The sequence below is a fragment of the Centroberyx gerrardi genome, chromosome 5, assembly GCF_048128805.1.
Source record: "Centroberyx gerrardi isolate f3 chromosome 5, fCenGer3.hap1.cur.20231027, whole genome shotgun sequence".
Classification (NCBI taxonomy): domain Eukaryota; kingdom Metazoa; phylum Chordata; class Actinopteri; order Beryciformes; family Berycidae; genus Centroberyx; species Centroberyx gerrardi.
In genome coordinates this window covers 20,986,406-21,009,807 of record NC_136001.1, presented here as the reverse complement: position 1 = coordinate 21,009,807, position 23,402 = coordinate 20,986,406, and the positions used below count along the sequence as shown (strand labels likewise).

The 23,402-nt window shown below is 40.4% G+C and overlaps 3 protein-coding genes across 3 annotated transcripts; 1 reads left to right on the top strand and 2 right to left on the bottom strand.

Annotated features, from left to right (window-relative positions):
- Positions 1-893: 893 nt before the first annotated feature.
- On the top strand, positions 894-10,593 carry LOC139925229 (activin receptor type-1B-like). The gene is made up of 9 exons (XM_071916503.2): positions 894-1,035; positions 4,316-4,561; positions 4,935-5,192; positions 5,328-5,558; positions 5,702-5,869; positions 6,807-6,963; positions 7,115-7,239; positions 7,354-7,484; positions 7,640-10,593. Exons 1-9 carry the CDS (start codon positions 945-947, stop codon positions 7,763-7,765), a joined length of 1,533 nt encoding a protein of 510 aa, XP_071772604.1. The 5' UTR covers positions 894-944; the 3' UTR covers positions 7,766-10,593.
- Positions 10,594-10,818: 225 nt separating this feature from the next.
- prkag1 (protein kinase, AMP-activated, gamma 1 non-catalytic subunit) lies at positions 10,819-17,088 on the bottom strand. The gene is made up of 13 exons (XM_071916562.2): positions 16,940-17,088; positions 15,828-15,879; positions 15,630-15,730; positions 15,455-15,536; positions 15,298-15,356; positions 15,056-15,101; positions 14,908-14,962; positions 13,887-14,013; positions 13,523-13,688; positions 13,377-13,414; positions 12,823-12,969; positions 12,509-12,608; positions 10,819-12,302 (listed from the first exon to the last, which is right to left on the bottom strand). Exons 1-13 carry the CDS (start codon positions 16,946-16,948, stop codon positions 12,292-12,294), a joined length of 993 nt encoding a protein of 330 aa, XP_071772663.1. The 5' UTR covers positions 16,949-17,088; the 3' UTR covers positions 10,819-12,291.
- Positions 17,089-17,686: 598 nt separating this feature from the next.
- Positions 17,687-22,069, bottom strand: rhebl1 (Ras homolog, mTORC1 binding like 1). The gene is made up of 8 exons (XM_071916512.2): positions 21,653-22,069; positions 20,881-20,952; positions 20,708-20,775; positions 20,297-20,379; positions 20,075-20,131; positions 19,925-19,972; positions 19,570-19,651; positions 17,687-19,468 (listed from the first exon to the last, which is right to left on the bottom strand). The coding sequence occupies exons 1-8, from the start codon at positions 21,702-21,704 to the stop codon at positions 19,376-19,378; spliced, it is 555 nt and encodes a 184-aa protein (XP_071772613.1). The 5' UTR covers positions 21,705-22,069; the 3' UTR covers positions 17,687-19,375.
- Between the last annotated feature and the right edge of the window lie 1,333 nt (positions 22,070-23,402).

The following is a 23,402-nucleotide window of genomic DNA, read 5'->3' as shown; positions in this document are numbered from 1 at the left end:
GCCCCGCAGGGGCTTGTTTGCAGGGATGGCCATTTGAAGAGAAGCTAGGTTAACTAAAGACAATAATCCCTTCTTATAAACCTGCTTATTCTGACATGAGATGACATGGTATATGAAGCCAGAGGTGATGGGAGAAAACAATGCATCAGAATCTGAGCAGCCTTCCCTTCATTCCTCATATCTTTATCTCCTCATGCATTAGGATATGGTCATATGTTTCACCAGAGAGCAGCCATGATCCTCTTGCAAAAATCAAGTCATCAAGGGAAAAAAGTAAAGGTGCAGCAAATGATCTCACAGCAATGAGAGGCTAATTTTAATTCTGTTGTGGAGAGGGATAGATAAGCAGGGGGCAACTGGTGTTTAGAAGAGAGAGAGAGAGAGAGAGAGAGAGAGAGAGAGAGAGAGAGAGAGAGAGAGAGAGAGAGAGAGAGATATTACCCATACATGGATACATGGACCTGGTTCCATGTTTGGACAACAGGAGTAAATGACCAGAATGACAGAGGCTCTGAAGGGAAGTTCACCACACATCTATCTATCTATCTATCTATCTATCTATCTATCTATCTATCTATCTATCTATCTGTATCTATCATCAACGAGACAGCAGCTTCCTCCTCCCCTTTGCTTGGGTTTGTGTTTTCTTCTATGTTAATTTGCTCTTGGCTCTTAAGTTAAAGTTTCTTACTATGGGACTGAAATAGACGCAAGTAAAATGATAAAAACGAAATGATTTCGAAGAGCGGAGAAGTATTACACAAAGAATCAACTCAATATTTGTAATAGTCAAGTATTTGTCCCAAGTCACTCCTGTACACCCACCTCTGTCTGTCTGCTGACTGTGCTGCTGCCTGCTGGTGGAGCCTGCTAGTTAACTGTCTGCAGTGTGGTTGGCTGCTTGTCATCTCGCCTTGCCACAGCTAACATAGCTAAATGTATGAATGCGATGCACTGGGAATTTATTGACCATGGCTAACCTCCGACTTTCGTTAACGATTGTTGTTCAGGCTGTCTTGTACGGAACTTGTGAGGGTGAGTATTGCATATTTGTTGTTCAGAAGCTCAGCATCGCTGTCAACATGGCGCACGACTTTACAGCTAACGTTAGCTAGGTTAGCAAGCCGGGGCGACAAACAAGTCGAGCTGCCCCCCAGAAACCAGGTCATCATTTATTCACATAGATAGAGGTATTCATTGGACTACGTTTCTTGTAAATATAACGTAAACTAATGCCACTACCTGTTTTCAGCCATCCAGTTAGTTTGTCACTAACGTCGACAATAATGTTTGCTTAGCTAGCATGAGCTGTCAACTCAGTCAGTGCATGCTTCTACTGTAAACAGTCAGTCTTAGCTTCGGAGCTAGCTAACCGTAAACAACCAAGGTAACTGGCAGCTGGCATTATTTTATGTTGACGGAAAATGGCATAACGACAGATGATTATTGCTGCTGTGCTTCTACAATCTTGCCACAATCTTCCGTTACCTACATTATTTATGGAACAAACATGAGATTGACATGTAGCTGATATAACTGTGTCAAGGATGTAAAGAAAAACAAGCAGAGAAAGAAAACAAGATAGTGCCTCTACATCTCTCGGTGCCAGCCTCTCTCAGTCTTTCCACTGTCAGACTGGGAATGGTTTTGCCTGTGTTGGCAACAGTGAAAGGAATTTCTTTGTTATCAGTGTCATCATTTCTTGTGCAAATTTCAGCCATGAATATTTTTTGTTTGTTTTGTTTTTTTAAATTATTGTTGCTGGTTGAGGTCACTGAACGTGCCCAAACTCCCACTACACTTACGGCAACAAGACTCAAAGGTGGAAGTGAAAATGATATTACAAAATTCAGATAGTGCTTTTCTCAGTAATGAATGAGTAAGTGCACCGCCCTCTCCCTTCTCACTTCCCGAAAATTGTGGGCTTTACTGAGATATCTATGAATAGTTAAGTAGATAACGTTATTACATATTAAGTCAAGGTTGTTTGTTGCCTGGCATTGGCATGGTTTGGAGCCTAGTGTGATTGCATGCTGTTGTCTAGAATAGTTTTATGAATATTATAATTTAGCAGTATTCCTTCTTTTATCAGTGTTGTGTGCTCATTTTTTATTAGAGATTAAAAATGTCCAAATTCCCAACAGTGGATAACAGAGATTTGTGGCTTATCTAAGTGTTAAGAGATGTGGGATGTAACGTGGGAGTTGTTCCTTCTATCACTAACCCACCATTACCAACTGTGAAAAACATGGTACAGTGTAAGTAACACAAACTGCCTCCTTAAATACAGCACATGCCTATCTGTCACCAGACAATATCTCTATTGTGCCCAGTGCTAGAAACACACTAAGCATTCACTGTTCCCTTGCCAATGACCCTCAACTTCTCTCTTCTTCTATTTCTTGAAAATCATGAAACATACACTTTTTGCCAAAGCTGAAAGGCATGTTGTTGTAAAACATGCCCTCCCACTCCTGCTCTGTTGAGTTGAACATATGGCTTCCCTCTGTATGTCTCGATTCTGTAGGAAAACACACAGCCAAATGGACTAAGTGATAGAATACAATTAAAGTTGTAGCAAGAAAAATGACTAAGTTCAAATGCATTTGAATTGCAGTTGTGATATGAACATATACTTTAAAGGAACAACATACATTTTTTTTAGCACTCCATTTTTTTATTTAGAAAAATGAAGGGTGTGATAAGATGCTTATGCTTAGGATTTTCCCTGTTTGACTGCAATGACAGATTTTCTCTGATAGTAATTTGATTTGTCGGCCAGGTGTTGAGGCACAAGAATGCTTTGTTGTGGAGGTCATCTGTCTGAAACACCTTTCCTTCTTATCCATGATTCACTTCTCTAAAGTGTTTTCAGTGGTTTTAAAAAAAAGTGAGCCACATGAGCCAGTTGTGGGGTGCAATTATGAAGGTCTAAGTGTTTAGCTTTTAGTGTTTTTTAGTGTGTTGCTAAGAAATGCTGAAAGGTCAGTCTTATATAATGTTTAGTCTTGTCTTCCTTATTTCTTTTCTATCTTGGTGTCTTCCTCTAATTATTTTGTGCACCAGCACAGTAGGTGTTTTACTCCATGTGAGTCAGTACCACAGAGATGTCATAACACATCTGTATTTCCCCTGTTTGACGTAGATGAAGCTGTTCAACTTGTTCTGAAGAAATACTTCACTACACTAACCAATATACTAAGTGTGTTGCAATTTGGCAGTTTCACTGTGCCAGGCTTTTGCTGAAATATTTATAAAGATGATAAACTGACTGCACAAAACTCTGTTCTTCTACTCAGGCCTGGAGAGATGGTGTTTGTGTTCTCACATTTATTCTGAACTAGATCAAGAATATTAGGTTCATGTGTAAAAATGTTTACACTATCAACAGGAAGTGTTTTTATGTGTGAAACTTAAACCTCAAGTTAATGCCACTGTGGGGTTTTTTCCCCCTCTGAGTGAGATGGAAATTCAACAGAAGCTCTAGCATTAACATTGAGGTCATTTACTAATGAGAATAGAACAGGAGCTTTTTCAGAATTACTGGAATTTCACACCATGTCTGTGTCTTGATAATATTATGCCACATTTCACAGGGAAGTCTACACTTATACTTAATAGTATACTTAATACTCTTCCTGTATGGCCCCACATAAACCCTCCACCCAGCCTCCTAAAGCTCTTTCCACCACACCCCACCCCCACCGTCAGGAGTTAGCAAAGCCTAAATAAATTGAATACACTCTTTCTACCCCCTGACCCCCTAATGTTCTCCCTCTCTCTGCCCTTACCTCCCTCTTCCCTCTTTACAGGACATGACTCCAACTAATCCCAAATACTCCCCCAAAAATTAGTAGCTAACCTAGGGGCTTTTCCCAAAAATGTATGTCTGACCCCCTTGCCACACCCTCTTTATTCACCACACAGAAGTGTGATGTTACAAGCTAAGGGGTTATCAGAGAGTAATAGAAGTTCACTTTGACAAATAACAATTATTGTCCTTAAAAAATGTGGCTAAATGTAAGGCCGCATATTGTTTGTAGGTCTGTAGCTTATGGTGTTATGCAAACTTTAGTGTTTCTTGTATGCTTCTGATAGAGGCCACTGTCTCTGCTGCTGTCTGTTATTGCCCTCTAGTGGACATGAAGTGTAAATCATTTGGTAATATTTTTGGTTGATTGTCCTTTGTTATTTCATAACAATAAATGTAACATATACATTTGCTGTGGTTTCAGATCAGAGTTCAGTACTCTGAAGAATGTTGAATATTATTTTTTATACTGTATGTATTCTGTTGTCCCCTCTGTCTCTGCAGCTCTATGGTGTAACTGCACCACTGCCCAATGTGAGAAGACTGGCTCCCAGTGTGAAACTGATGGGGCCTGCATGGCCTCCACTTCCTTCATTGATGGCCAAGAACAACACATCCGCATTTGCATCACACGGGACAAACTAGTGCCCCCTGGACAACCATTCTATTGCCTCAGTGCAGAGGGCCTACTCAACATCCACTGCTGTTACACTGATTACTGCAACAGCATTGACCTCAAAGTACCCTCTGGTGAGAACTGTGAAGTATTAGACGGCATACACACACAAACTTTTATCCATCATAGTATACAGAACAAATACAAAATAACAAAAAGCATGTCTAGAACTTGAATGTCATACATCAAAGGCAGAATAAGGTCAAGATAGCAGTGACAAATAACAATCAAGTTTCCTTGACCACAGTATGGAAGTTTGGCACCGGAATTCTTTTAGCTGGGACCAGCCATTGTGTTTTTATACAAGTGCTGGTCCCATGCCAGTCCATTTACTTGTTTATCATACCTCAGGGACATGAAGCAGTTCCTATCAGGGGAGATGAGTCAGTCTGTTGTACTGTATGGCAGATGTTACATGATTCCTCTACTTTTTTCTCCTCTTCCCAGTGACATCTCAGCCAGGCCCAGATGGTCCAGGTGGGACGTGGGGGCCAGTGGAACTGGTGGCTGTGATTGCGGGGCCGGTGTTCCTGCTGTGCTTGCTGCTGATGGTGGGCATGTTCCTGTTTCAGTACCATCAGAGGGTCTACAGCCACAGGCAGAGGCTGGAGGTGGAGGATCCGTCTTGTGACCACCTCTACCTGGCCAAGGACAAGACCCTACAGGACCTCATTTATGATCTGTCCACGTCTGGTTCAGGCTCTGGTCAGTGCACAGCATGACAATGTGGCAGTGGGCCAACACTCACAATGTAGTTTACACTGGTTTTGGCATCTTTAGATTAAAGTTATATCATCAGACTGCTGATGGCTGTTTTCCTCTCTCTTCCTCTCTGAGCAGGTCTGCCTCTGTTTGTCCAGCGGACTGTGGCCAGGACCATTGTCCTGCAAGAGATCATCGGTAAGGGCCGTTTCGGGGAAGTGTGGCGGGGTCGCTGGAGGGGAGGGGATGTGGCAGTGAAGATCTTCTCATCCAGAGAAGAGCGCTCCTGGTTCCGTGAGGCTGAAATCTACCAGACCATCATGCTCCGACATGAGAACATCCTGGGCTTCATAGCTGCCGACAACAAAGGTAGACACCTGTAACATCACAACACATGTCCCCTTGCTAATGAAAGAATGCATAAATAATTAAGAACATCAGGGTATTCTTGTTTATGTTTTCTTTGGTTATTTGTTTCTCAACTGAACTCTCCATTTCTGTCTCTTGCAAAGATAATGGCACATGGACCCAGCTGTGGTTGGTGTCAGACTATCATGAGCATGGCTCCCTCTTCGACTACCTGAACCGCTACTCTGTCACCATCGAGGGCATGATCAAACTGGCGCTGTCAGCTGCCAGCGGCCTGGCACATCTGCACATGGAGATTCTAGGAACTCAAGGTAGTGTGTGTGTGTGTCCGTGTGTCTGTGCATGTATGCAGAAGTGCATTTGACAAAACTGATTTGCATGTCTGTATATTTGTGCATGTGGTTTAAAGGCCTTCCCTGGCCTCCATCTCTAAGGAAATGTGAATCTAGGGAAAGCCATGCTTCCACCTGGAAGACAAACCAGTTAACAGATATCCCATCCTGCCAAGTGGTTCAGTTTCTGCAAATACTGGACTACATCTAGTCTGCTCCCCAAATCAATTTCTCAACTATATGTGCAGTAATAGGCACCAGTGCTTAAAACACCTAACTGTGATTTCAGTTCCTTTATTAACCTCCAAAAAACATGTATTTGATGCCATTGAGAAAATTTATTTCTTTCATTTAAACTATGTTACATCATGCTGCTTTGAAGTCAGGCAGTCTTCCACATTTGTTTACCTCTAATGTTCAAAGAGGTTGGAGTAAATTCAAAAAGACCACATGGTTTTTTCAAGAATGCATAGAAAAAAGAGAGAGCACATTCAATTTAAGAACAATTTATTATTTTCTTCTTTTTTGTACCTACAGAATAGAACTTCAGAAAAGTATCATTTGACTCTCTCATTTATTTTTCATAGTTCATGTTAGAGGTAAGGTTAGGGAATGTTCTGTTTTAGTTTGACCCTTTACTTTTATTTGCAGTGTCCTTGTATGTAATGTATTACTTTTCCTAATCTCTTGTATGTTTTATGAGTTCAAGCTCTGCCGTCAGAGTGTTTGTTCAATGTAGATTAAGGTTATTGAATTGAACTAAACATTCACACTAGCTGCAAGAAGGAAACTTGCACAACTCATTACAACTGCTACTTTAAAAAAAAGTCCAGAGATGACATGTTAATCATTAATTCTGTGAATAACAGAATTAAGAATTCGCAAATGATTGTCATGTGCATCTGTCTCTTGGTAGGAAAGCCAGGCATTGCCCACCGAGATCTCAAGTCCAAGAACATCCTGGTGAAGAAGAACTGCACCTGTGCCATCGCTGACCTGGGCTTGGCTGTCCGCCACGAGTCTGCCACAGACACCATCGACATCGCCCCCAATCAAAGGGTGGGCACCAAGAGGTCTGTGTACACATACACACCTGCAGGCAGTCGGACAGCGGCTGGCCTTTCGCTGACCTCTCTTTCTCACAGATATCTTTCAGCCCTTGCCCTGAATATCTTTGAATCCTGTAACATCATTACCAACTGGGATTGTTTTTACGCCTCGCAGGTACATGGCCCCAGAGGTTCTGGATGAGAGTATCAACATGAGACACTTTGACTCATTTAAATGTGCTGATATCTACGCTTTGGGGCTGGTCTACTGGGAGATCGCACGCCGCTGTAACAGTGGAGGTCGGACTATTCTGTTTCACCCTGCTCACTGACCCTGTGTTGTTTTCTTTTTCTCATTGGTAACAACTGGGAACGCAGCACTGATCTGACCTCGACTTTGCCCTGCGTTATCAGGTATCCATGAAGAGTACCAGCTGCCCTACTATGACCTGGTACCTTCTGACCCGTCCATAGAGGAGATGAGGAAGGTGGTATGTGACCAGAAGCTTCGGCCCAATGTCCCGAATTGGTGGCAGAGCTATGAGGTATGAAAATGCGGCGGACTGATTCATTTTGTGTCAAGTAGTGCACTAGTTTTAAATCCCTTTTCAAATACTGTGCATACTGTACCTGCGCTATATTTGCATCATCAACTTCATTAATATTATACATTATTTGCCATTTCCTCCTGCTCTTCCAGGCCCTGCGGGTTATGGGCAAGATTATGAGGGAGTGTTGGTATGCCAATGGAGCTGCACGCTTGACGGCCCTGCGTATCAAAAAGACCTTGTCCCAGCTCAGCGTTCAAGAGGATATTAAAGTCTGAGCTAAGTCAGCAGAGCACTGAGAAAGAGCACTTATGAGGACCCCGTCTCAGACTGTAGGACACTGAGAGTCGGGGCAGGGCCCTCTTCAAAGAACGCACAAACTGAGAGGAAAGAGTAGAGAGTGGCAATTTGTAAAATATTACTCCATAGACACTCCTGCCAGTTTTGAAGCCACCTGATTTTTGACAAACCCTACCTCGCTTACCCAGCCAAACTACTAAGGACACCTTTCCTGTCTTGTCCTCAACTCCTCCTGCCCTTGCTGACCCTTTTCCTCTCTACGCGTCCTACTAACAAGGCTGCAGACTCCCTGACAATGACCATGTTTTTCTCTTTGGCAGAAATTACCTGTATACTTGTATGCAATTAATAGGATATGTAATTAACAAGTCGACATTTTGAAAATCAATTGCTGACCTTTCCTCAAAGTCTTCTTTGATCACATTTACTTCAAATCTAACCGATATAGCATTTGTTCTTGTTGTCTTTGTAGGGTGCAAACTGGGAGAGTTGGGAGTTTTTAACTTATTACTTTTACTTATTCTGTTATTATTTAAATTGGTAGATCTTGTGATAATATATGGGTGTTTATGTGGATATTATGTAGGTTCCTCTGTGGCACGCCTACAGCATGCAGGCACATAGGAAACTGCTCAGAAATCCTTCAAGGCAAAAAAAATCTTCATCTGGTTCTGCTGCAACAGCGTGCTTCTTTGTATGCCGATTACCATGTAAGCATGTACAATGCAGTTGAGGCGGTTGGTGTAAATGCTGACCAAGGTCTTTCGATGAGGTGTATTCAGACCCGTGAACTTCCAGAGTCGGGACCTTCAAAGTCACTGGAGCATTATGGCACCTTGCCAAACATTAAGCCTTTTGACCACATGCCCAGAGCTCTTACCATAAGCTGTTGTAAACCTCAGGTCTTCAGTGTGCTTACTGATCTACAACCTTTTTTTTTTTTTTGGTCTGTTTAAACCAAAAAATTAAGCTGCAGCAAAATAAAAACGTAGGAGTCATTTAAAAAAAAAAAGGCATTTCTCTACGACGGAGTATTAGATTTAGAGTGTAGCATAGCAATGGCTGCTAATGGGCATGCCAGTGACACGATATGCCTTGTCCTTCAACTTGTCAGCTGACACACTGTCTCTCGTTTGGCCCGTAGAGAGTTTCAGAGCATACCTGCCATGACAGTGAACGTCACTCAAGTTATTCAGATCAGCTGGCATACAGTGGTTTTAGAGTACCTCAGATCTCCTCGGCAGCAGCCACTACTACAGACACTGTACCTAAAATACAGGGCAGAAAATGATCAAACCCTGTAATGGCCCAATTATGTGTATTGTGTTTTTTAGCCATTTTTTAAATACACAAACTAAACTCCAGGAATCTGAATGATAGTTGGTTTTTACGTTGAATTTTTTATATTGTCACAGCACATCCAATGTTGTTTTCCCCTCAGGGCACATTCTCCCTGGCCAAGTATAACTACTGTACATAAAAATAACTTTTTAAGGTGAAACTATGTATATATTGCATTTTTGATTTGATTTTACTTTGATATTTAGATCATGTTTTAGATGGTGAATCTTTTATACCTGCATCTTTCTTGGTGGGAAGAAAATCGAAGGCTTCTGTTTTGCTGTTCTTAAATTATGTACCAATGTACTTTCTGACCTCCAAAGCAATGCTACTGTATGTAAATCACTGAGACATTTTGTTGCTTATTTTGACTTTTCTCCTGTAGTCTCCTATTACTGTAGAACAGTCTTTTTTTTTTTTTCATTTTTAATCAATATTTCCCTTCCCTGCTCCTCTTCTGCTCACCATACAATACCTCTTCAATGTGCAAATTGTAAATGGTTTGTTTCATTATCACAAATCATTGTCTTAAGCTTGTTCTCTCCACGTTTTTGTGTGTTTTCTTTTCAGGAAATTGGTGCGCTGTTGTCTTTAGTTGTATGTAACCTCAAAAGGTACTGCTGATGTAGTCTCTCCCATGTTATTTATAATGTGTTTGTATGCTGTGAGTCCCTGTGAAAGCCTGAAAGGCCGTGTATGCACTACTGACCTCACAGCGCTAGAACCAAATTGTGTTCTCAGCAGCATCTCGGGCCATGATTTCCAATGTTTATTAAAGATCACATCACTGAAAACTGAGAATGTTTATACAGATCATGCCTATCTGTAATAGTGGATTACAATTGTAAGAGAATCTGTCATTTCTTAGGACTTATGGGGAAAAATGTCTGTAGCACAAAATGTAACCTTATTTGTGAAAAGTAAATACTACTGAAATGTCTCAATGCTGTCTCACATAAAATGTGTTTGACCAGTATTTATTTCTTTTGGAATCTCATGCTCACCTGCACTGTATTTTGTTTAAGTCTTAAGTGATGTCCATAAGAACATAGTGGCCGCACTTATTTGTTTTTGTCTGGAAAGATTGGGGGGCCTGGGAGCTGCTCTGTTTGATAGGTGGGTGAATGTCTATATTCTGTATTCTATTATTCTATTATAACATATTATATTCTATTATAACACAAAAGGGGTATGAGTGTCAAATTATAACATCATTTTGCCTTACAGTGGGGAAAATACCTAGTTTATTTTTGGATTTAAATACCTTGCTTCGAGTACACCCTTGAATGAATATAAACAATGGAGTGTTAGTCAAAGAAATGATGTATTGCACAAGTCGTGACAACTCCCAGGTCTCTGTCCAGTCACAGCAGAGAGACAACTGCATCCGTGTAAAAACTCCTTCAGGACTTATTTCCAATCATGTAACTTCTAACGTAGAGTAATAAATACAATTGTTTTCCTATGTGTCGTCCATTTCTGTAATTTTACTTATCATTGCTTTTCCTTCATCGTTGCCAACTCTAACCTTCTAGTATTGTACAGTGGTGTTTATAGTTCAGCAACATCTTGCAGTGTACTTCCCCTCCTGCTCTTCAGTGCTATGCACGTTATATTTAGACAGTTGTTTGATGTGATATGTAAGATGCATATGCTTAACTATTGATGCCATTATAGAAAAAAACTGTCAAAACAAAGAAACAATCTTTATTGCTCATCCCTTAAATTATAATCTCAATGCAGATTAATAGAAAAACTAGCATTTACATACAGTTGTACACATCTTCCATCACCATACCCATTATAATTCCATTTCAAATACCCAAAACAGGAAATGCGACGTGTCCTTGGAACGATCCGTTCAAGATTGGCTGACCCTCTAACAAAATGGAAAGGAAAGGAAGTGCTGGTATTTAGTGATTGAGATAACGGCCCCTAAACACAATGAATAGAAAACTGCAGAGGAAAACCCATGACAACTGATGTTCTGTGACATGTACAAAGCACACCAAAAAGAGACATACATCAGAAAACTGAGTTTTGTAGCAAACTAATAATACCACAAGCTTTGTTAATTTGACCGTTAATAATTTCCAAGTGACACCTTATCGGTCCACTTACCCAGAAAATGACTAGTGAGATTTTGCAGCCAAGAGGCAACAATAAGCAAATCCCTTTAATGCCAATAATGCCAAAACCCACAAAGAATGTGGGTGCCAAGAAAAAAACTGAATGGTGGACCTACTAACTAAAATGTACATGATAGTTAATTTATACATGATAAAATAGATTTCACAAGTCGCAAAACATACAACCCATAAATATCCAGTGGTTGTGCATTAAAAAGGAATACAGCACAATTATGGTCATCTCTAACAGCAGATCCATCTATGGTCTTCTAGCCTTCACCAAGAGCGCATGGTTGTCTTGGGACTTTCAAGTGCTGTTCCAGGTTAGCTACCTTGCAGTCTGACTGCACAACTGATCACAACCAGACAGACGTCTAACATGCCAGAACGACGACACACACGGACACATACGAATGTTGATCTGAGACGGTTCCACTGTGCTTAACATAATCCTTGGATCAGATGGATGTGCGTCTAGATTTCAGCCTTGTAAAATGATAGAACGAAATAAATGCTGCCTACAACAGGCAATGCTGGTACATCAGTTTTCTTTTAGCCATCTACTGACAACTAAATGCATTTAGCAATATATTAATATCAGTGGGAATGGGTTTGACAGAGTCCTGATGACTGGTCCTCCTCTGTGTAGCTCAGTCCAGCACAGCAACAGCCACAGAGGTGAGAATGATGCTGGGCCATCCTGAGCCACGACAGCTCCACTTCAGAGGTTTCTTGTGCTCTTGCATCTTTCTTGGATCTTTTTGGTGGCTTGGATTTTGGCTTGATTTACAGGAGCTCCTGTGTGTCCCGTGTTAATACATTTCTATATTGCTGAATTGATAAAACAGAGAGGGAGAAGTCTTCATGGGTGAAATATAGGAAACCTGGTTACAGGGAGATACATGGGGATATTTTAATACACTGTCATAATTCCCCTCTCATATGCCTGTCCTCTATCTCCCTTTCCTCTGGCCTCCTTTCTTCTAAAATGTATAGCCTTTCCATGTTGAAGAAGTCTTCCCTTAGTTACTCCCTCAAGCAGTTCCTGAGAATAAAAACAAGATTATTCTTCTAAGTTTACCACAGACACATTTAGGCAAATATGTGCTCGCTTACACTGCTTTTATTATTAGACAAATACCTGCTGTATCATTTGCTTTATCACTAAGATTTAAAAAAAAAAGTGTGCATGCTCAAAGCTTGGAGGGTTTTAAGATTATCTGTATCATGTGCACAGAGAGCTGTGCTTACCTTCATCTGCATTAGTGAGCACTAGTGCCTGGAGGATGTCTGAGAGGGAGACAATACCCTTCACCACTTCCTGCTCGTCCACCACCACCAACCTGTGCACCTAGAGGGCAGAGAGGAAGACCATGAACAGTTAGTCTCATCACTGCAGGGGAGACCACCTTTGCAAAATAGTTTTTACCTCTGCATTAAGCAGAGTATTTCTGCCATAAGAGTGTGTGTAGAAATGGATGTACTGCATTGCAATGTAAGGCCAAAACAATTCACTGAAATGCATATGCAGCATGGCTGAGTGCCTCTCCTGCTCCCACTCTCACCTCCGCCTCCACCAATCTGTTGATGATGGCCTCCAGCGTCTCGTGTCTGTGGCAGGTCAGCACTCCCTCAAAGTACTGTGAGCGGTGCTGCAAGGCTTTGGTCACAGTCACATCCAGGTTGTTATACGTCTTCTCCGCTGCCAGGTTCTGTAGTCACACACACAGGGCCTCGTATTAAAAATGTTCTGTGACTTCATCTATGATTTCATCACACAGTTGTTTAAAAGAGAACGATAAAAAAAGTTAAAATTATATGGCATATTATATGGCATTCATACCTTGGATCACAATAGAAATTAAGCTTTCTCTTTGAATATACCACAGAAAACTGGAGAAATCAATGCAAACCACTGATTTTAATTTGGTTGTGAGCAAAAAAATAACTGTCCAAAACAATTTTTTAAATGAGGCCCAGAGTCGCAGGGAATTATTGACTCACAGCTAAAGAAAACCCAGGTATAGTCGATACAGTAGAAATTGTGACTGAGGATCTCCCTGTCTGCTGAACACTACTGTGCGCTAATCTATAAAAGGAGACATCAATGAATACTTACTATAACATCAAATTTGGAGTAAATGTCCACCACTCGACCTGCATGAAACAGGCAGCACATCAATGTATAGCACACAAAACGCAACAGGTGCTCTGGTCATCCACGCTAAATTAACTTGGGACGTAATTTCAAACCAGCCCACGTACCTTTGTCATCCACAACGGGGAGGGCCGACACTCTCTGCTCAACAAAGATACCCAGTGCTGTGTACAGAGGCGTATCCGCACGCACCACGGCTATGTTCTGGAATGTTCCGATGTTCAGTTCCTCTAAGGTCTGACCTAAGAAGCTGGGTTTTGGCATCTCTGATATCTGAGAAGGATAACGTAGAGACCTTAGATAAAACTGCCAGGAAATGGATGTCAGTGTAAACCAATAAAACAGATCTATACATTTCATTAACTACGGTTGATGGTCCGTGCACTCTACTGTACTGTTACTAATGAAATAGTGGCATTATAGCAGATCATTTAAATAGCAGTGGTGGGGAGAGAAGCCAAAAGGACTCACGAAAAGCTTTAGGAACTTGAGGATCCTCTTGTGCGTGAGAATATAGAGTGTGTTTCCTGTCAGGGGGTCGATTACAGGCAGTCTGTGGATCTTGTTCTTCAGCAGAGATGACACTGCATCATATAAACTGGGACAGAGAAGTTAAGAGAGAACCATGTTGTTTGGGAAGTAAAAATATTGATCTGATGTTGTGAGATAAGAGATCTGAATTTAAAATAAAGAATAGCTTAGTGCTATTTACACACTGTAATAACTGAAAGCCCATCGTTTGAATGATAACTAGCATGGATACAAACACCTCTAATCTTACAGCAACTTTTACTTTAATTACAGACAATAAAGGGTCGTAGTATAAATATGTAACATGTCATTAGTTTAGTACTTTTTGACCAGTGACTCTACCCATCTATTGAAGAAACACAAAACAAAGACAACATCGCTACCATAATCAAATGCCTACCTCATTAGATTGTCAACCGAATGCACTTTCCCTCCACAAAACATAGAGAATCCAAAACACGCTTGCACTATCTCAACTACAACTGCTAACATTTTATTTTGAAGGGAAACCCACCCTACTTCTTATTCTAGCCATCTCTAGAATAGTTTCTCTGCAAAACACTACCCATGACTCCTTGCAAACTTATTATCCAAAGACATTGTACATTATTTCCATTGTTAGAGTCCATTGTTCTAGGTATACAGTACCATCGTAAATTATGAAAGTAATTCATGTGCAGAAAGTGACAGATGTAAAGCACATCCTTACAGCACTATGGGGTGCTATCTCACTGATAGTAACTGTATGCCCAAGTACTCAATCAGCATCATCTGCAGGCTAGTAGGAGTTACTGCCACCTAGGCTAAAGCACATGAGAGATTAACTATCCAAACAAGACCATCAGATTGCCCCAAAAGCTTACTGCCACAGTCAATTCAGACATACGCAGTTCAACACCGACTTCAACGAAATATCACAGTCAACCAAGGTCTAGATGCTCACAAGCACAAATAAACTCACCTTGCATTGGGAGATATGCTAACCAGGGGTTTGAAAGAGTCTTGAAGGTAGACCTCTATAATAAAAAAGTACAGACATGATAGTTAACCTTCAAGATTATCTGAGTAAATCCCCAGACATGCATTACTCATTTGATGAACACTCTCACCTCTCCATGTTTCGATTTTGTGCTCTTCCAGTTCATAGATCTGAACCTGAAACATTATAACAAGAGAAAGAGCTTACCTCTCAAGAGAGTGACTAAGAAAGAAATCAAGATGAGCTTTTGACACAAAGGGATAAGAGAGCTGACTATGCCGACTCAAAACTTGCAGAAGAAAATTTGAGAAACACATTAACACTTAATCTTGAAAGTCAAGGCCTATAACCATTTGGTGTCCATCATCTTACCAAAGGAGACTTGTAGTAGCGATGAAGGATGTTGATGAAGTCAGTGATAGTTAGCATACCTGCAGTAGAGCAGCATGAATAGCATCTCGTCAGTTCATTATTTACTTTTGACTTAAACAGAATGTGGAACTGAGCCAAAAACAAGTGACTGTCTTACCAACAAAACACTGCTTCTTACTGTCCCACAGAGGCGCTGCTCTTACCCCATTGGAAACAAGTGCGAAAAACGCCTTCTTTACCTGTTTAAAAGATAAATACACCGATACCTTTGGCCTAAATTGGCTACTGAGAGATATGATTAAAATTTTAGAGATTAAAAGCCTTTGTCTTACCTGAAGTGAGGTATCAAACACCACCAATTTGGAGCTGGTAGGTACCAGGTCATAACACCGATGAGACTTCATAAATCGGGTGTACACATTGTACTCTGGGTCTGGAGGAACGAGAGACACTATTGAGGCCAACTATCCAATCACTGATTTTAAATGTCCATTTGTTCACAAAGTACTGTTCAGGGACAGTAATCTTACCCTCTATGAGTGTCTCTTTTTTGCCCTCCAGATCATCAAGAGCAGCTGGAATCTGAAAGATAAAGGTCATTATTCAGTTGGTTAAGGCGACTTGCCAAACAAGTGCATGTTTAAGTGTTTGCTCTGCTGCTGTAAATACAAATGCCTGCATGACATGGCTAAATAAACATCATTGTCTAGGTTATATTTTGGGTATCTTTAGCTCCACATAAATACATAGTTCAAGCCTCAAACTTATTTCAGCATGATATAAAATATATATAAGTTTGTAAACAAGTAGTTTCTACCTAATGAGAAAATATTAAACACCACTTTTGATTAGGACTATATCATATATGCATAATACTAGTTAGCTGAGTTAGTTAGGGTCTCACTAAACTCTTGGGGGTTCATGGCATTACCTAAGAGGCGTACATGACATAGGGTATACACAAACTGCTTCATGACTTCACGAGGTCAGCTGGTTAGGCATTACTTAGACAAAAGACCAAGTTTTACCATTCAGGTTAAGATAACCGAAGGCGTCTAGTAATAAGGCGTTATTATGAATATGAAATTTCCGCCAGTATAGATGATGCAGCATTAAAATCCTGCTGGAATTTAACGGTAACCAGTTGGCAAAATAACAAGCCAGCTAATTAGAGGGACATGATATCCGTGCGCCATCGCCGTGGAATTTTGTAATCTGAATACATCGCACGAAATGCATAATAGCTAGCGTTAGCAATGACCGGCGTTGCAAACTGTTAACGTTAGCCAAGTAGTCGGGGGTGACTTTTAATATACTCTGGCATTACCCTGGCGAGACGTTGTTATCTCGCTGCTGTTGCCTTACCATCTCCATTATCCCCTTCAAAAGATGGCTAACGTAAGTAAGGATTTTACACTGCTAGCCGGGACTGAACCCAACGTTACATTAGCCATGGGTTAAAAAAGAAAGTGCATTTCTGAAGCTTTCTAACTAGCTAGCTAGCTTCAGAAAATATTCTACCGTTGTGTCGTACCAGAATTTAGCTAGCTGCTAGCCTGCTCCGAAAGGGTACATATTTGCTGTCAGCCAAATTGTTGGCGACAAAGCTACCATGTTATGCTAGCTAAAGTTAGCAACTTACACACTCCATATTCCATCCGCCGTATCACCTTTCCTTCGCTAGGTGCCGATCTAACCAGGTAGTTGATAGGTTATTACAAAACCTCAATGATCTTCCGCTAGAAGTTGTAATGGGTAGCTTGGTGGTATCGTTACCGTACTGCACGTAATGTTAACGCACCTCAATCTCGACTAATCGTGAGGCAGGTGACCATAAGCCTCGTAATATGATGCTGTGCAGATAGCTTACTGTAGCGCATTGGTCTGAAATTATAACGATGAAGTGTATTCAAAACTCAGTTGTCTAGAACGTTAATAGTTAATGGGCGACTGTTCAGTTGTTTTATTGTAGCAGATTGCGCCTACTTTAGCAGGAAGATAGCTCAATATCTCCAATACCCTAAGGGTTCATAGTATGACATTAACATGTTTAAAACTTAATATTTTTAGTGAAGTCCAAGAATCTTCAGAACTCAACTAATTTGTCAATGTGTGGAAGTTGAGACCATCTAATGTAATATATTCGCCTAGACATTAGGCTAAATCCCATAAATCGGTGACCTACATTGCAGCATGGGGATAGAGCCATGTCAGAGATAGAGCAGGGGCAACTCAGCATATACATTGTTGTTACAATGTTTTAAAACGCACCCAATTATGTTTGGGTTCATGCTTTATTCCAGTAAGTCTTTTAAGTCCATGTCTATACTTAATTCATGTGTCAATCCTGCCCATAATGCAGCCCAAATGCAGTAAACAATACAACACATCAAATGAGTAAAGGATTTATTTATATACAAAACTGTTTACAGCAAGATTTCTGAATTAACGTTGACCAACGTGGGGATATTGGTGTTCAGGTGCACAACACCAGGTTTCCCCATGGGATCAAGTCAACAGAAGGAAAAAAACCCTTTAAGAGCACCTTGAGTCATGAAGGGAAGCAGATGAGGAAGGGATTTGAAGAACTATAAGGCACAAGACACAGCATCACCAGCTTCTCTTCGACCATCATCAATCACCCATCAATCAACTACTTAGAGAAGCACTTAATAAAAAAAAAGTCTAAATAACAAATGACCACTAGGGGTAGAACATGAGAGTTATGGGAATAAAATCCATAGTCTATCATCTGTGTAAGGCTACGCCGGCTAAGAAAAACAGGTCATTGAGGGCCTCAAATGTCTGAACAGTGTTCATTTCAATTCAACAATATGAATTAATTAACTGGGCTGCATGCCATCCTGGCTTGGTTTATCAAGCCTGCATCAAACATGAAATCAAATCCATAAGTCCAAAATTACAAAGCTAACTCAGTAGCCCTCATTAGCTATTTAAGTCTTCTGCAGTGTTAAAATGTAATTAAAAACTGCAACTCAACATTGTTCATAATCATTATGTACTTGTATGCACATACTCTACTCAAAATATTCAGGGGAAAAGCAAACCTGTATCACTCATAACCAATACTATTAAACCAGTTTCTAAGATTCTATTTATATTGTATCAAAAGGCCATAACTTGTAAATATCAATGATCTGTTCCACTCTACACTAAGTTTATTTCAGAGGAGGGTTGTCCATCAGATAGTAACAGCTTTATTACAGTCAATTAGAGAAAAAGTAAACTGTAGAAAGGAAGGGAGAGAGAGGACCACTCTGCCTGGCGGAAGAGCTTAAAAATCAAAATGTGTCATGGAATATACAAATGGATTTCTCTGTCAAAGACAAAGCTTACAGTTCATAGGTGAAAGGCACCTGAAGATGAGTTGTTAAAAATTACAGTGAAAAAAAATGTGACATTACAGTGAAATTTCTTATGTGAAAGAAATCTCCTTCTAGGATGTTCTAGGAAATCCACCATTTGTGAATAATAGTGATGCTTCAACACCACATTTAAAGCAATGTGAACTGTGGCTCTCCATCATTGTCAAAGATTTGCTGAAAAATACAGAAGTCCTTAAAAAGGTTTTAAATCAGCCCTCATTAACTCAACTAGTCAACGAGTTATGCGACATAAGCCAATCATGTCTACAACTTCGGGCATACGACTAGTTATTACCATACACTCATGGATCTATTTCATTACAATGAATTGGGACTAATATATTTGGCAATCTTATTTTGTTTTCTGTGCATTTGGTTGAAGTCAAGATATAGATTATGCCCAGTCCTAGACTACATCTCAATTTCGAAGGAAATTCTTCATTGAAGGTGCTCTTTTGTCTAAGACTAAGGTTAATCTTGCTCATAGAAACTTCTCCATAGAGTTAGAATTAGTGGGCTAGTTTATCAGCTGTCTGGGCAATTGGCTGCCAACGTAAATAAATCTGGTATCACAATGGAATAGCAAAGTGCCACTCCAGCGCCTTGGTGCCGGGGAGGTCAGGATTGGCGAGCTGGTGAGGTTGTGCCTCCTGTCTTCAGCAAATGAGCTTACTGATGTCCTGGAGACGCTTTTACATCACAGCGCACTTCTTCTCCTCCGAGGGTACATTTCCATCAGCCTTCTCCATCTCCAAAATGATTCGCTTGAAAACCTCCACTGCAGTCTGTATTGTAAGAATATTATCAGGAAAGTACGGGCCTGTGTCAGAATACAATAAATGGACTGTGCTGATGAGCAGGTACGCAAACAGATATCCATTGTTACCTCATTCTCCTTGGCTGAAGACTCCATGAATGCAGCACCCCAGGAATCGGCCAGTTTCTTTCCCTCCTCTGGTTTGATCACCCTGGGGAAAAATTGAAATGGACACTAAAAATTATAAAAGAAAATGCCCTATAGTGGACAGTGACAGAAAGGATGGGAGAGAGAGGCAAGTGTGTGGTATGTGCCTCTAACTGCCAAGACAACTCTGTGTACTCTTACCATAAAAATGTTAAAGTCTTTAAAGTCACTTTATTGGGTGTTTAAATCATGTTTTAAGTGTAAGAAATAATTGTATATGACAATGAAAACACATGAATCGAATATTCCCGAGCCTTTCCATCATCATCATCATTACCTTTCCATGTGGAGATCTTTTTTGTTCCCGACAAGAACAGTTGGAACCCTAAAAAGAAAACATCCTGGTTGAAAAACATTTCACTTGGACAAACAAAAACAGAAACACAATTTTGGAGCCATCAAAATGTAATGATCAAAGTAAACTTACTGTATCTTTCCAACCATATCTAGCAGCTTGTCATGTAGAGCTTGCACAACTTCAAAACTGGAGAGAGAGATAGACAGCGACATCAAAATACCTTTAAGTATAGATCTAATAGAGGGTCAGTCTGCTTTCCCAGATCACTCACCTAGCCTGTTGTTGGGAACTTGGTAAAATAGGTGACATTATTCATAAGAATATGACCAATGAACACAACCATCCACTCACCTTTTCATGGAGGTCACTGAATAGACTAGGACGTAACCATGGATGTCCACTGAGTGGGACTGTGGAAAAATTGAGTACTCGTCCTACAGATAGAGAGGATAGCTATTACACTCTCAATGGGCTGTTAGGTTCTTACCAAACACCAGATACTCATCAAATAAGGTAAAAAGTGTAACAGCATAGATTCTAGGTAATTAGTTCATTCAGTTTAACTGGACAACTTATAACTGATCACTCAGACTCTACTTGTCACAATACAAACAGTGCTTGTCAAATAAATTATGATCTGTCAGAATGTGAAAAAGAAAGTGTCTGTGTTGCTATAAAATAAGTTCTTAATTTTCAATTTGTTCCATGAATTTCTCTCTGAAAAGTGTTTGTATCAGTTATGTTGTTGGCTAAACAACTTACTTGTCCAGCTGTATCAACCAGCTGAAGATTGAAGTCTTGCCCATTGACAGAGACCATTTTGTTGAAGGCTGGGGAGGGGAATGGACTCGTTATGCATAAGATTTCTTTACATTTAGCACATTTGTGATTTCCTCCAATCTACAACATCTTTCAAACATATAAATGACACTTACTGTTTTCAATGGTGGGATCATAGGAGTCAACAAACTGTCCTTCCACAAACTGTATTGTAAGAGATGACTTTCCTGTGCAGGGAAAAAGAACATGACATGACTGTCTTGCCAACATTCATTCCAATGATGTAAAACAGTCTCTTGCTTACTGATAATGGTCCTCTACAACACATAACTTCAACTCTTATACAAATATGCCACGATGTTGGCTCATTGCTAAGGGCATTCAGCCTTACTCATATGGTGGCACACTTACACAGGCCACAGAATTATAACACACATTCAATAATCAATTACTTTGACATGTCAAAAACGACATGGTCATACAAGGAGAAATTGTAAAATATAAAAAAGACTGGTGTTGTTGACTTGGAGGGGGCAAGTATGGTTATAGACTGATCTCCTTCCATCTGGAGATCACGTATTGTTTATGTTAGACATATTTCAGTAAACATTTCAAGGCATACACCACCTGACAGTGTGCCTGGCATACCACCGTTTGAGAGCAGCTATCCAACTTTATTTCCACAGAACAGGTTGCATTCAGTGACATATGGCTAGAGCTAACCACCACGATAAGCTTAATTTGGGTGCTGTTTAGCTAGCAGTTGTTCAGCAAACACATGCAAAACAAAGAAAAATGAACAAAGGTAAGCTAGCGTTACTATTGTCATTCTGATACATTCAAGAGGAAAACAAAGCCTGGGCGTTAGCCTGTTAGCCAGCTAGCTAACTAACGTTAGCTAAGCGCGAGCTCGTGTGCATCACTCACCTACAGACCTGTAACCTATCACAGCAATCTTTCGGCATTTTGGTTGAGGCATTGTGGTGAAAACGGAGTTTAATTGATTTATCTAATTTAGTACGCCACCTAGTTTTAGTATCAAAACAAACTTTATCGCCACATTCGTCTCACGTCACGTGACAACAACAAACTTTTCAGAGCCGCCGCTCGAGCTCACTCCACTGGGCCTCGAGTTGCTACTTCACAGTTGAACTAAATCAAGTACAACTTGTACTTCTTTCAACAACTAGTATCTTACTGATCCTAATATATTAATCGATATCGATCATTAGTTTCAAATGATAAAATAGCTGTTTGTACTGAAATTGGAAACGAAAAAGGCTTGTTCACCGCAGTTACGCTTCGCAAGTCACACTGACGGAAACTGTCATTGTGTAAGCACACCGTCGTAAAACCAGCTAATACGTCAGTGCAGTCTTTGCCACTTTGTACAGTAGAGGTCACTCTTGGTGCGTCCCAAAGTGTCTTTTACTGCTCTTTGTCTGACCTTTCTCGTACAAATGTTTCCTATAAACAAATACACTTGGAGGAGTAACGTGCATGGAGCAAGGAGGTTCTGAGAGGCACGGAAAGGATGTGATTCCCCTGCAGCATCCGTGTGTATCCCAGAAGCCCAAAATTACTCCTGGTATAAACCTCAAATTTATGAACTTTTCAGGCGGGGGCAGACAAGTATGTATAGCTGCAGCCTGGAGCACCTCCAAATGGGCGGGGCCTCACCTCCAAGTGGGACGGACCAGTGACAGGGTTGCCACGTTCGTAGTTATCCCCCACCAACTCCAGTGAGAAGCCCCTGGAATGCCTATCCATCATCTATTTACAGATACAATTTGAGACCATTTCATGATAAAACAACACTAACATTAACACTAACACACACTAACAACAATAACACACAGTGTTATTATTATTATTATTATTTTTTTAAGTTTTGTATTATTCATTGATGTAATTAACAGACTGAAAGAAACCACAATATATTGAAAACAAAACAAAGTTTCTATACCCACCCATCCTGTTTCCCCAGTATTAACCAGTATCAACTGATAAACAAACAGAAGGCTGTGCATATACACAAGCCAATACAGATGTTGTTAGGTTTTTAGCAAGCAGAGTTACAAGACAAAATGACAAGAGTCAACACCAGAGTTCAGGTTTTGAAGCTTCATTTATTTCATCCACTTTCACAATCTTTGTTCCCATGGCCAAAGCGATTTCAGCCTGGTGCCTGCTGAAGCCCTCTGCACTGCAGAATGTTGATGGTTACCTTAAAAAACAACACACAAGTTGTCTCATAACTCCTTTCTGTAATTAGCAAACTCCATTTGGCCACAAATGGAGTTTGCTAACTCAGTTGCTCAGAGTTGCTACACTCAAGTCAGATGGTTTGAACACCTCTGTCCTACATGAAGGGCAGTGATGAAGGCCAAATTTTCTACATGGATGTTGGTCCAGTGTGGGTTGACCTCCCCCTTTTTTTAAATGGAAATGTGTATCTGTAAAAACAAAAAAATACAGAACTTTATTTGGTGTTTTAATCTGCAGTGCATGCTTTCACATGATTTCTATACAGTAGGCTACAAGCACGATCAATAGCGAGAAACTAGGTTTCAAATCGGTGATGTGGGAATAAGAATAACCCACTCCGGATTATGGTTCACAATATGTAGGCCTAGCAGGACATAGTCAATGCATAGCAGATTATAATTAAGAAATA